Raw genomic sequence first — 13,760 nt, forward strand, 5'->3', positions numbered from 1 at the left:
AATAAACATCCACTGTGTGCCGGGCACTTCACATATATGATCTCACTGATGTGTGCAGCATTCTCAGTTTATTTTCATTATATGTCTCATTTTGTAGATAAAGAAACCTAAAGCTCAAGCTCACACAGATAACAACTGATAGAGCTGGGATTTGAACCTAGGCAGTTTCACTTCTGAATCTGTATTTTTAAGCAACAGAGCTCTGGATTGGGGTGGCTCACAGGCTCAGCCATGCCTCCCTTGGGGCTATGTTTCACCTAAGGTCTTGAGGTCTGAGCACCGGATTCTCACTTTTGACCCTTAGAAAATCCACAGCTCAGGGCCAGTTCCCAGAATGTCAGTAACCGCAGCCTCTTTGTGTGGCTCAGCGCTGGGAGCTCCTCTGATGGGCAGCCGGGTGGTTAGAGCCCTGCAGCCAGAAGGGCCCACCCAGAGACACAAGGTGGGAACCACCAAGGTTTTCCTGACTGCAGGAGCCTCAGCTTCCCTCTTGGATGGTCACACACACTCCTTCAGGGGAGGCTGCCTGGTGGTTGACTTGGACAAGGTGGAGCCATTTAGAGGCTGGGTGGTCATATAAATCAGGAACTGGGACACATGTGCCTCAGCGGGGGACAGCTAGACACTGGGCTACTCTTTCTCTGACCTCTGGGCACTTCTAGGTCCCTCTGAGTCAACCTGCCTGTCCCATTTCAGGGCTGAGTGGAATGTGACCAGGTCCCTTGAATTTCCCTGCCCACTCTACTTCCCTGCACTTGGTAACCACAGCAAAGAAGGAAGAGCAGGCGTGATCATCCCTGCTTTACGGATAGGGAGCTGAGGCTCCCATAACCTCTCATGGAAAAGCACTCCAACATGGTTGTCTCTCTAGGCTCCAGCCAGGCAAAGCCCTGTTTGGATTTTCCATGGGAGGAATTCATGGGAGTGAGGAGACCTGCCTGCAGCCCCCAGCTGGGCTTGCTGTGTGACCTCAAGCGGTCTCTTCCTCTTCTGAATGTGTCTCTCCATCATCCACGTTAACCTCTCTGTGCTTCTGTCTCCTCATCTGGAAAATGGGGATGACAACGGTAACCCATCTCATGGGCTAGTTTGAGGACTACATGTAAAGCATTTACGAGAGTGCCTTACACACAGTAAGCACCCGATAAGTGCTTCTCCCTCTCTGCCTCCTCCTCCTCTTCCTTGTCGTAGTTGCTGTTACAAGGGCATAATCTCTAAGGCCCCCAGTGCTCTACCCAGAAGGCTGCCTGCGTTTTGCTTGGAAGCTGTAATCTTAGCCCCGTCAAGTTCATGGCATTTGTGTAGGTGAGATTCCTGTTGCCCTCTAGGTAAGGCCTGGAAGGGAGATGTATCCAGTTAATCAGGTGGGGGCTTGAGACCTCGTCTGTGCTTTGCTGAAACTGTTCTGGCTCCAGAGTTGAGAGGCAGAGCCGAGGTCTGGGTGGGGCCCCTTCTATCTGATGTAAGTCCTTCTGGGCTGTCCAGCCAGGGTTTTCAGGGCCTGGAGGGGACGGGGCCCAGCTCTGGGAGTCCTGAGGTCTGTTCTGTCTACTCGCTGGGCTCTGTCGCCTGACAGCTGTAGGGGGCTACTGGGGCTTCCTCCGGGGAGCCAGAGCTCTCTATATTTCATGAGGCCTGGTCCATTCAGCAGTGCTGGGTGGCAGCTTGCATGGTTTCTCGTGCCTCCCCTGGGAATGAGGGTTCTTAAAGTATCTGATTGCTGCAGGATGCCGGCCACCCCAGCTAGCAGTACTGAGACATCTCCGATGACTATTGCCACATTTGTACAGGTCACACAGAGGCCCAGAGTTGGGGCAGGGAGGGAGATATGGTGTGGTTACCTCCCAAAGCTCTCTGCAGCCCTTTTTTTCAACCCCAGGCCTCAACTACCTCTCCATTTCCAGGGCTTTAGTGGTCCCCTGGAAGCTTGTACCTGCCTCTTAAATGAACCCCTGTTCTGATCTCACACCCTCGAGTCCATCCGCTTCACTGCTCACCATGTGAACTGCAATCCCACTCTAATCTTTTCACTCCCCCGTCCAAACACCTTCAATGGCTCCCTATCACCCATGGAGTCCAAAGAATCAGTTCCTTTCCCAGTCAGGGTCATAGAAGCACCTTCCTTCCAGCCTCCTGCTAGAGATCTGCACCCTGAATACTTGCTACCTTTTTTGGTCTCCTTACCGTGGCTTACACTGCTCTCTTGGCCTTGAATGCCCTTGGCCCATGTTCACCTGGCAAAATCCTACCCTGTATTTGAGGCCCAGCTCAGATGTCACCTCTTCTAAGAAGTCTGCACTACTCCCCCAGCCAAAAGTGGCCACTGTCATTTCTACATCCCCACACTACTGGGATAGTTTCCTGTAAACTCTGCAACCAGCACAGAATGCTCCAGCCTTCTAGAAACACTTGCAGTTCCCTAATCTTACCATGCTCGTGATTCTGTGCCTGTCGCATGCCTTTCCCTCTGCCCTGTGCACTCTTCCTTTCATCCCCTTCTCCTTCCTCTGCTCGTCCCACATTCTTAAGTTTCAGTGTTGGGCTCATGACCTGAGAAGCTTCCTGGGACCTCTCCTTTCCGCCTTCCATTCTGACCTAGCACTGCTTAGAAGCCCCTGCACCAACCCAGCCCCCAGCCCAGCTTAGCATGCCCTTGGTTACCTGCCACTGTAGTTTTTTACGGCATTGTGACTGTCCATTGGTTCGTCTGTCTGTCCATCTGGAAGAACCTGATGAACACAGAGCTGGGGGTGGGGAGGGAAGCTGCCCCGCTGTGTGTGACCAGTGAGGACGACAGGAACTCTGGAGGGACAGGTGGCTTTGTCTAGTGGAAGTTAGGAGCAGAGCCCTTTCAACGCCCAGTGTGTGTGGTACGCAAAGAACCTCCCGCGACTGTCTCGCTGTACGCTCATGACGACATGGTGAAATAGTTACCTTTGTCTCCAGTTTATCAGTGAGGAAGCTGAGATTCCTTCAGCAGAAACTCATCCAGTCAGTCAACAAGTGTCAGACACCGAGTCAGGCATGGGGGACCCAGCAGGGAGCAGGGCAGACCTCTGTTCCCTGCCCTAGTACCCTCAGGGAGAAAACAGTGAGGCTCTTAACGTCACAGTTAGTTATTAAATTACAATTGTGATAACTTCTATGGAGGAGAAATACTGAAGGGGCTATGGAATCTCATAGTGAAAGACTTGACTAAATCCGTAGGGCAGGCCAGGCTGTCCTGAGGAAGTGGCAGCTCTGAAGGGTCATAGGAATAACATGGTGAGGGGAGATGGAGGCCAGGCTGCTGTGGTCAGAGGAAGGAGGACTGCGAAGGTGCCTGGAGGGGAGGCATGGCTTGCTGAAACGGGAAACAGCAGCCAGAGTGGCTGGAGGGCTGAGAGTGACAAGAAAGCCTAGAGAGGTAGCCAGGGCCAGATCAATGCCAGCCAAGTGGGCCTTGGAAGGGTTTGTTCTTTGTCTCAGTAGCAGCAGGAAGCCATTGAAGAGTTTTAAACAGTGAATTGATGTGATTACATTTGTGCTTAAGATCACTCTGGTGGTGTGGAGAACGATTTGGAGAGGGGCAGATCTGGAAAAAAGAATGGAGGAGCACATTAGGAGGCCCTTGCAGAGGTCTGAGTGAGAGATGACAATGCCTTTGGCCAGCGAGGTGTCAGTGGAGATGGAAAAATATGGAGGATGAGGGAAAGGGCCAGAGATAATTCTTGGGCTAGACATCCAGAAGCTAGCCTTCCAGACTGTAAATCCTGTGCATTTGGCTCAGACCAGGGAAGGCAACTTGGATAAAAGCATAAATTGAATGGCCATTTTGAGGTGTAGTCCGCAAGCCAGGTACAGGGGAACTTGATTCTACTGCAGCCACTTAGGCCCCAGAAAGAAATCTCCCCCCAGTCTCAAGCTCCCAGCCCTGTGTCCAGGATTGGTGAAACCTAGACCATCACAGTAAATTATTCTCCATGTGCCTGATTGGTGAAATCTAGGCCATGTGCTTCTCCTCTGTATCTCGGATTGGTGAAACCTAAACCATGTGCTTCTTCTCTATGTCCCTGATTGGTGAAACCTAGGCCATGTGCTTTGTTCTGTCTGCCTGATTGGTGATACCTAAGTCATGTGTTTTGCTTTTGCTGCAAAAGAGGATTGGAAACAAGTGCCTGGCTTTTTCAGTTTCTATATTGGAAAGCAAGTTTTCCCTTCCCTAAGACTCCTAAGGACAGGGGTATTTCTCAATGGTGGGAAGTGGGTTCATATGTCAGGGGACCAGAAAGAAAAGTAATTATTTACGCATGGATTATCTTAATGCCTGCAACAATCTTGTGAGGTTGAGTCTATATTTTCCCCATTTTACAGATGGGGAAACAGATATTGAGGCATTGGGAAAGCCCTGATTTCTTCCCCAGCCAAGCAGTGCTCTGTAAGGGCCCTTTCAGCTCTAAATGTAAAGTGATTTGTAACAACGGATGGCAAGACAGCTCTGTTGCTTCCAGCTCTTGCACTTTCTGAGGTCTTTGAGAAAGAGGAATTAGAGCCAGGTTGGCCTGGTCCTATCGCATGCTTCTTTGACACCCCAGCTCCCTCCTCTCTCTATTGGCGCTTCTGCTGAAGCTTGACTGCTTTCCACAATATTTACTGTCCCTTCCGTGTTGACAGCCCTAATGGACTCTGCAGATTAAGCAATCCCAGCCATGCTTTGAGCTGTACCTGGATCGGCCCATTAGACAATGGCAGAAACCACCCTTGTGCCTGGTTCTAATTGAATAATTTACTGTAAATAGCCTCCATTTCCTCTCTGAGCCCAGTCTCGTTAGCCAAATGGAGGTGAGCAAGGGCTGTCTCTAATGGGATATGGGAGCAGAAATGAGCTGTCCAAATGGAACTGTTGTCACAGCAGGCATTGAATTAAATCAGAGACACTTACAGCTTCAAGTCCTTCTTGTAAACTAGCCACTCCTGGTGGGGGAGACACAGCTCAGAGCCCTGAAGAAACAAGGCTGCAGGATTCATGGGATTCGCACTGAGTTAGGAAGGGCCCTGGGGGAGGTGATGAAGGGGTTTCCTCTTCCCTGCTCCTTCCTTCATGTGTCCTTTTCCCCTCTCTTACTGGGCGAAGCAGCATCTCTGTCTTGAGATGTATTTCTCAACTTCTCCTTCCAAGATGAAAGACACTCCCTCTTTGATGCTACCAAGTGCCAAGCACAATGTCAGGGACTTTTGCAAATAGTCCCATTTAATCCATATGAAGTTCCTGGGAGGTAGGTATAATTGAGGGAACCATATTTTTGGCAGATTAGTAATTTTCCCAAGGTTATGTACTTACCAGGTATAGAGTCAGGATTTGAATCTATCAGACTCCAAAGTTCATGTTCTTTTTGCAACACTGATGAGATCATATAGCGTTGGGCTGAGGGTTATCTTGAATCCAGTCTTGGTTTCAGACTTTGGGCAGTGGGCGGGGTGGCTGCAAGGGCGTCAGACTGAAAGACGGACCTTTACAGTAGTCGTGTTCCTGAGGACTGCATGCTTAACACAGGTCTCTGGGGAAAGCTAGTGCCACTTTGCAGCTTTATGTGGGACGATGGTCTCCCCTCCCCTGATCCCTTTAGGGCCCATTTCTATCTATAGGGCTTTCACAAAAATAGCCAATAAATAAGGAACAAAAGAGAAATATCCCACTGTCTGTGCCCCTCTTCCTTCCTGCATTTCACATCAGTGATTGCTTCTTTTTTTCCTAGGACTGTTCTTCTGTCCTCTGGAGGACTCATAGTCTGGAAGGTGGGAGCAGTGGGAGGTACTGGTGGGAGGGAAGAGTGCTGGACTTTCTGTGAAGGGCCCACTGGGGCTGGGTGTTGCCACCAGGGAATGGAATCAGGTTGCCTGTTAGCAAATGCTGGACACATGTTGGTTGGTTGTTGCTCTCATCATCTTCACTGCTCCAGCACCTCCCCTCCAATTGTAAACCTGGATTCTGCTCCTCTGTCACCACTAGTCTGTGCTTCTTACTAAATTTCTGTAACAAGTGGCTGATGATAGTGTTAAATGAGTTAATACTACATGAAGTATTTAGAACAATGCTTAGCACATGGTATATGTTCAGTAGATATTAGCTATTATTATTATTGCTATAGGCACTTTATAAACATCAGCTGGGTAAAACTCCTGCCATTCCCTGTCTCACTTTCAAAATATTCTCCCTCATCCCCAAAGAACATGAGCTGCGGTTCCTTTGAGAGCTAATCTGGTTCACAGCCCAGGCTCTTGACCATACAGGTCATTGCGTTGGGTCCTGTGCCCGTTTTCACACTGAGCAAGATGTGGTTTCAGACATCAAAGAGTCTTGTACCACTGGGGGAAAGAGGCGGCCATAAATAATACAATCTGGGAACAGGGTAGTGGCACATATGCGTCCCAGATGTCCCCGAGGTGCCTCCCCAGCCTCTGGGCACATGTGAGATCACATGGAACGAGGTTGTGTTAGCTGGCAGGCTCCACCTGCATAACTGCTGGGAAGCTATGATGAAATGGATGAACAAGGGCATCTCACTGGGACGCTTTAACAAACACCAAGATGTATTAGACTTACTTCATTCCCCTCAGCTAGGAGCTCAGAGCCCCTAATGGAAACGAAGTAGATTGTTTTGGTGTGACCTGTCCCTACTGTGCTCTAGCTGGCCTCTTGTGCTCACCACTTCTTTCTGAAGCATTCACAGATTGGTGATCCAGAATTTGCTGAAGAATTTGTGGTCACCAAGCTGTGTTTCTGGAATCTGCCCCTTAGAAATTAATAACGTATTCTTACATTCAGGCTTTGGCTGATGACAACTCTTCCTTTCTCCAGGTCACTCAGATATGACTTCAATCAGGTCCAGAGGTTCATGTACTATTCTATGGTGTGCTACACCTCATCCTACAGAATCCTGTTGGTTCAAACGTTGAAGGGCCTTGGAACTTCCTTACTTTCTCCTTGTCTCCTCACCCACTTTAGGCTTTAATGCCCTCTCCAACATTTTTTACTTTGCTTCTGTTTTCTCCATGATGAAGATGAAAGTAAAATAGGATTTCCTTGCTCACTGACATTTAATCACTTCTTAGCTTTTACCCTGAGAAGTCAATATTTTCCTTTTTTGTAATTTAGTCAAACACATCAAAAAGGGAGCAAACACCTCACTTTGTTGTTTCCGGCTTTTTCTTTTGTGCTGTCCTTTCAGCCTGCTGGCTCACTAAGTTCCAAAAATATACCTTCTCAATCATTATAGTGGTGATAGAAACAGTGATGGCACAAGACATGGTAACAAATGCTGGTTGAGCACTATCACTCTGCTAAGTGCTTTACGTGGTATATCCCATTTCCTGCATCTCTCTTAGCATAGCTGACCATGGGACTTAGCACATAGCAGACTCTAAGGGCTGAATGAATAATAATAATAGCTACTTTTTATTTAGCTCTCACCCCGGCCCTGTAGAATAGATATTATTATCCTCAGCTACAGATGAAAAGATAGGGCTCAACATAAATGTATTAACAATTCATTCTACTCATTCTTTCACCAGACACATAGAGCACAGGCTACGTGTCTAGCCTGCCAGGAGTGCCAGGAACACGGGCAGTCCCTGCCCTCAAGAGGCTCACAGTCTAGTGGGGCCCATAGATGAGGAAACAGGCAATGGCAGTGAGTGTCTAGAATTATCTAATGCTCCAGTTTGTTCTGGCTTCTGCCTCTCCGTGCTTTTTAGATTGGCCATTTTAATCTTTCTTCCCAGCATCATCAGGGGTTACTTTGTGTTCAGCCTCATCACTATTAATTAAAGTTCTCCTCCTCCATTCTTCTCTAGAGGGGTCACTTGTAATCATGGAGTTAAGAGTCTTCTGTTGCTTTAGCAAGGCAAAGGTGACAGAATACCCATTTTCCCCAGGGAGGGCTTACTTATTGGCTTGGAGGAGTTGGCAGAGAGAGAAATGAAAAAGAGAAGGATTGTGGAAAAAAGACATCCAGGGGCAGAGGAGGGACAAGGCAAGGCAGGAGAACACAAACACATGGGCAGCAAGATTTGGTCTAACCTGTGAGGCACAGACAAGCCAAGCACGTCCTCCGTGCTGGGGTCAGAGGCCCCAGAACCTGGTTCCCTTTTATAAGTTAGGATGCTTTTGGCTGTGCAGAACAAAACCCCTCATTCAGACTGCCTTAAATGATGAGAACTTTTATTGTCTTAGAGCATAGGAAGCCTAGAGGTGGCCCAGACTCCAGGACTAGTTGATTTGGTGTCTCAGTGATCGAGGACCCAGCTATTTTCTCTCTGTGCACTGACATTGCTCTCCAGCTAACTCCTCTCATGAATGCAAGGTGCTCTCTAGCAATAACGAAGTGGATATGTTTCCCTGTTCAAGTCCAACAGGAGAGAGACTGTGGCTCTCTGTTAGGAGAAAGAAAACTTTCTCTAGGAGCAATACTGTCATCACTCATTGGTCTGAATTGAGTCACATGCCTATTGCCTATTTCTGAACCAATCACTGGCACTTTGGGTGAAATGACATCATCTGAAGTGAAATGGATCTGGGAAAGCAACCACTATGCCCGTTACAGGATCACATTTTCCGAGACAGACTTAAGCATAATCACAGTGAGTAACCAAGTGCCGTGGTGGTACGTAGCCAGGGGATTAGAATGTAGAGTTGCCACATTTAGCAAATAATATGGGATGTCCAGTTAAATGTGAATCTCAGATAAACCATGGGTACTTTTTAGTACAAGTACTTCCTATGCAACATTTGCTGGCCTGTGTGTCCCAGTATTTGGTATACCAAATGGGTCAGGTAAATGTTTGGCAATGGGACATAAGAAAAGATTGTTGGGCCTTATAGTGGGCTAGGAACTTAGGAACAAGATCAAATCTGGTTCTGCCTTATATGAGGTCCGTGGAGTATAAACTGGTTCAAAAGAAGAGGAGATCTAGAGGCCTTTTCTTCACATCTACCTTGGTTCCTTGTGGCCTGGATCTGGGTGAGAAAGTGATTACACCTTTTCTCTTGGGGCCTCACTGAGCTGTCCTTCCCTCTCTTTCACAGGGTCCCAACCGCTGTGGGCAGGCCTTGCTGCAGATTGGGATCAACATGATGGCACTGCCTGGAGGCCGCCATCTGGACTCCATCCCTATACCAGGGCAGCGGTAAGTCCTACAGCTGGCTGAGTTCCAGCCCCTGCATCCGGAGGCTGCAGGTGGCCCCATCTCTCCATGCATTGTCCTGGGGGGAGCCTAGGACAAAGTATTGGGAATGCCACATTCACTCAGCAATGTATGAATGGAACTTAACCCTGGGACACGGAGGAATCCGGCACAGCCCAGCCCCCAGGGAAATGTGGTCTAAAGTGGAGGCAGACAATGAAATTGAGTGGGGTGTGCTGCTAAGTTAGAGGACCCCAGAAGAGGCTCCTGATCACACCTGGGCTGCGGGGCCAGAGCCACAGGGGTTCCTTGGGCTTAATGCAGGCCCTTTCTGAGCCTCTCGGAAGGTGCCAGCCTCCTCTTGGATATCTTCTCTTTCACCCAGAGCACCAAGGAGAGCACTGAGCTTAGAGCTGATCCTTGGGAAGTACTTGTTGCCCTGAGCTGGGCAGTGTGGGAGGGGGAGGGAAGCATACACTGAGCAGAAGGGGAGGCCAAGATGGTGAGGTGAGAAGAGCTTGGGGACATTCAGTCCAAAGAAGGAGAGACCTGGGGCCACTAGAGGTGTCTGCACACAGCTGAAAGGTGCGGAGAGGCTGGTGCAGATTTGACCTGCCTGGTCCTAGAGTCTGAACCAGAACCAGTGGTGTGAGTGCCAGGGCACCAGATCTGGGCTGACCAGCTGGGACTGTCCTGATTTTGGCATGAAAGTCCCATGTGCCTGGAAACTCAGTCCCAGGCAAATCTGGAAAGTTGGTCATTTTAATGTAGATTAGTCTACGGAGGAACTTGACAACCTTAGGGTGCTCAGGGCTTCTGCTTAGCCTTTTGTTCCTTCCTGAGAAATTTTGAGGGGCTGTCTTGAGACAACAGAATCCAAGTAGCCTTGATAAGACTGTTAAATCATTGTTTTGTTTTATTTTGTAATGTTTTGTTTTACATATTACATGTATTGCTGACATCTTACCATTATCCTTAACCCCTCACCTGAATTATCGGGATTTCAACTTAACTACATCATCAATTTCTATGTTGTTTATTTGGTTATTCAGTATTTTTTTGAATATGTTTTGCTTTTAAAATTAGAAAACATGATTAATTATTTGTAAATGTCTACTGGATCTGGGTTAAGCCTCTATGAAGGCACCAAGCTGCTCCCCTCCAAAGCCATGATTATAAGGAGGTTTTAGGATGTGACATACAGTTCATACATGTTCCTGAGGACTCAGAACGCCATTAGAAATGTAATTAAAATTTTCCTATGCAGCTGGAAGCTGAAAATAAGGGAACTTATGGGGGTCCAACTATCTTTGTCAGGTAGAACTCAGAGGTGCTGAGATACAGACCTGTCATGTATGTGGACACAGGGCCCACCTCAGCCTGGAATGGCTGATGGCCTTTCACAAGATGAGGAAGGGAGCTCAGTGTTGGACACGTGACCACCTGGCTTCAAAGCTGAGCTCTACTTCATAGTAGCTGTGTGGCCTGTGCAAGTTCCTGAACCCCAGTTTCCCCTCTGTTTTCCTCACGTAATAAGAGCACCTACTTCGTAGGGTTAATGTGAGGATGAAATGAATTTATAAATGCCAAGTGTCCTTATACACTGCGAGCTACACAAGGACAACCGCCGTTTACTGAGTGCCTATTGTGTGTCAGGGGTTCTTCATGTAGGTGATCTGAGGGAATTCTTCCAGAAACCCCTCTCCTGACCCCACACTCTCAGCAGGCAACCTGACTGAGAAAATGGGAGAAATCAGACAGACACTCTCAACAACCTAACATTTTAAACCAGGAAAAAGGGGAACTCCTCTGGATGAAGTGAAGTCTAAGTCTCCCCTCCCCTGACCCACCCAGGGAATAGGTTGGGGACTGTGTAGCCAGATGGGTGGCAGCAGCTGTGGCCACAGGGCTTTGGGGTCTCTCCATAGACCCCTTGTGGTCCTGGGGTGGTCGTACCTGAGCCTGTGCTGGTGTCGGGGAAGCCGTCATCACAGGGCAGTTTAGGACAGTGGTTAGGAGTCTAAACTGCCTCTACTTGATTCTCAGTTCTGCTACTTATTAGCTGTAACTTGGGTCTTCAGTTTCTTCATCTCTGAAATGGGGATAATTTGTACTTACATTATTGTGCTGTCAGGAGGATTTAAATTAATATGTATAAAGCACCTGCCTGGCACACAGGGCTTGCTTAACCAATGTTAAGTTCTCCTTCTTCAGAGGAAGAATAGGGGCCCCGAGTATAGAATATGGGCCAAGATCATACCCTGGTACTCTGTGGGCCCCTGGGATCTACTGATCTCTCTCTTCCTCTTTCCTACTTCTAACCTCTCAGAAAATTTAAGGGTAACAGGAAATTAAATTACATGAAAATGATTTAGGAATCAAATTCTTATTCTTTTGGAGGCAGGGTAGGATTTCTAACTGATCTTGCAGAGCAAATACCTTGAAAGAAAAACCCCAGACTAACATAACTGCAGGAGTTATGGCTGGCCATAAAAGTAGCATTCTGTGAAATTTTTTTTTTCACAATGTCTTCATTCTTACAGCTCTGATAGGGCAGGGTAAGCAACAGAGAGATGTGGTATTTCCTTTAATAAGTTCACAGTTTAGCATTGTTGGGCCTGCCCAGAACACTGGGAGAATGTAATCCCTGGGGCTATCAACCTGTTAATCACATGTGTTCTGGGGGCATGTGTATGAGCCACGTTCACAGAGAAGGCCCATGTGTATTTACAGGATGTCAGAGGCATTAATTTGTTCAATCTGATGCTGCATTACAGGCAGACAATAGCAGCCACCTCTTCTTTCCTCCTGTTCCAAGCCACAGAAGACTCTCTTGTGGGGAATAACACCATGTTTATTGTCTCCAGATAAATAATTAATGCAGGATAATTGACTTCCTTCTGTTGTGTTCCACTGAAACCGAATTTCATTTTGCAGTGCCATTGTTCACCTCCATGTGCAAAAATAAATAAATAAATAAATAAATAAATAAATAAGTACCGTCATGTTGCATGGAATCTTCCAGCAGCCTGGGCGAATCATGTGGGCTTGGCCATTGGTATTTGAGACTCCTATGAATAAATAGGAGCAAAAAGGCCTGTTCTAGGTGCAGACTCCTGGGAGAGAGTGGGGGCAGGAAGCAATAACCCCCTAGGCCAGAGGTTGGGATTCCATGCTGAATTGGCATGAGCAATGGGAGGTGGTCTGACAGGGTGCAGTGGTCCTCAATACTACTGATGGCATCCAAAATCTGTGGGGACACTTTCATACTTGAAAACAATGAAATAAAAGAACAGAACCCTACTCTTAGAATCTTTAAAGTCAGCCTAAGTGGTTGAAAACATGTAGACCTTGGAATCAGACTTGGGTTCAAATCCCAGCTCACTTCTTACCAGCTTTGTGACCCTGGGCATGTCTGAGCACCAGTTTTACCTTCTATGACATGGTGGCAATGATGACTGCTATAAATGGTAGTATAATATAAGTGCTTGGATCCAGGAAGGAAGAAGATCTCTCTATGGCTTCAGGGTGCTTTGCAGTGCACAACCCTCACTTTCCCAGGCTTTACCAGTGACAGTAACAAGACCCTACCTACCCCCAACCCCCACTGAGTAGTGAAAACACTGCAATCTCAGGTCCAAGTTCCTCCCTGGGAGGTCAAGGATTTATTGGTGGGAGTGAGAAGTGCCAGAGATGAGCTCCCTGGACAGCAGGAGACTGTGGCTGCTATGTCCCTAGCTGTCTTCATTGGCTTCTCTGTCTCTGGACTGCCATGTTTCCATGTGGGATACTAGATCTTCCTGCTGGCTCTGGGCATGGTGGTGGTGCTTCTGGAACCCAGCCAGGGTGGTCAGCATGTTGGCACCAGTCTGCACACTCCCAGGGTTGTGCCCTCCACCATCACAGCAACAGCATGGCCCTCATTTTCTGCAGGGATCCAGATGGCCCAGTCCTTTGATTTAACTGTCTTTTTGGGAAGGTTCCTGGGGGTAAGTTGGAGGCCAGGGTCCACACAGGGCTGTGTCTAGACATTCCTTCCTCACTTCCTTTCATTTCTTCTCTTGCCCACAGATCAAGCCAGGGCATCTTGCTATTTTCTCTCTGGGTTCCTGCCAGTGAAAGGGCGAGGGGCAATATTGATTAATGGATGGGCCTTTATAGCCCCCATAACAAAGCTGGCTCACAGTTTCAAGCACTTTCTATAGGCTGGGTACTGCTGCACACAGCTATTCATTTAGTCTTCACTATGGCCCATGAGTATAATTATTATTACCTATATTTTATAAACGAGAGGTCACAGGTTGGGTCCTCTGGGAAGCAGCCTTGGAAGTGGAGTTAAGAGTTCAGGATGGTTATTAGGGAGCACGTTTAGGACCAATGCCTATGGCAGGGAGAGGGAGAAAGCAGGACCAGTCAGAGGGTGAAGATGAGCTGTGATGTTGGCTCAATGACCTCAGCTGACCTCACAGGGAGCTTTGGAATCAGAGTTGTTATTCATGGGCTGAAATGGCCAGATCCTTTATATCCCACTTTTATCTGTCTTTGGAGTGTATTTAAATTTTTTTTAATTGGGAGACCATTAGGTTAGGGCTGCTTCA

At 47.8% G+C, this 13,760-nt stretch overlaps 1 protein-coding gene across 1 annotated transcript in view; it reads left to right on the plus strand.

Moving 5' to 3' along the window:
• Positions 1-13,760, plus strand: part of INSC (INSC spindle orientation adaptor protein) — a 128,273-nt gene that overhangs the window by 27,567 nt on the left and 86,946 nt on the right. The window contains exon 2 of the mRNA XM_045556546.1: positions 9,065-9,165. Within this exon, the coding sequence (XP_045412502.1) occupies positions 9,065-9,165 (101 nt within the window). The remainder of the gene's footprint in view (positions 1-9,064; positions 9,166-13,760) is intronic.

The sequence above is a fragment of the Lemur catta genome, chromosome 7 (genome assembly GCF_020740605.2).
Source record: "Lemur catta isolate mLemCat1 chromosome 7, mLemCat1.pri, whole genome shotgun sequence".
Classification (NCBI taxonomy): Eukaryota; Metazoa; Chordata; class Mammalia; order Primates; family Lemuridae; genus Lemur; species Lemur catta.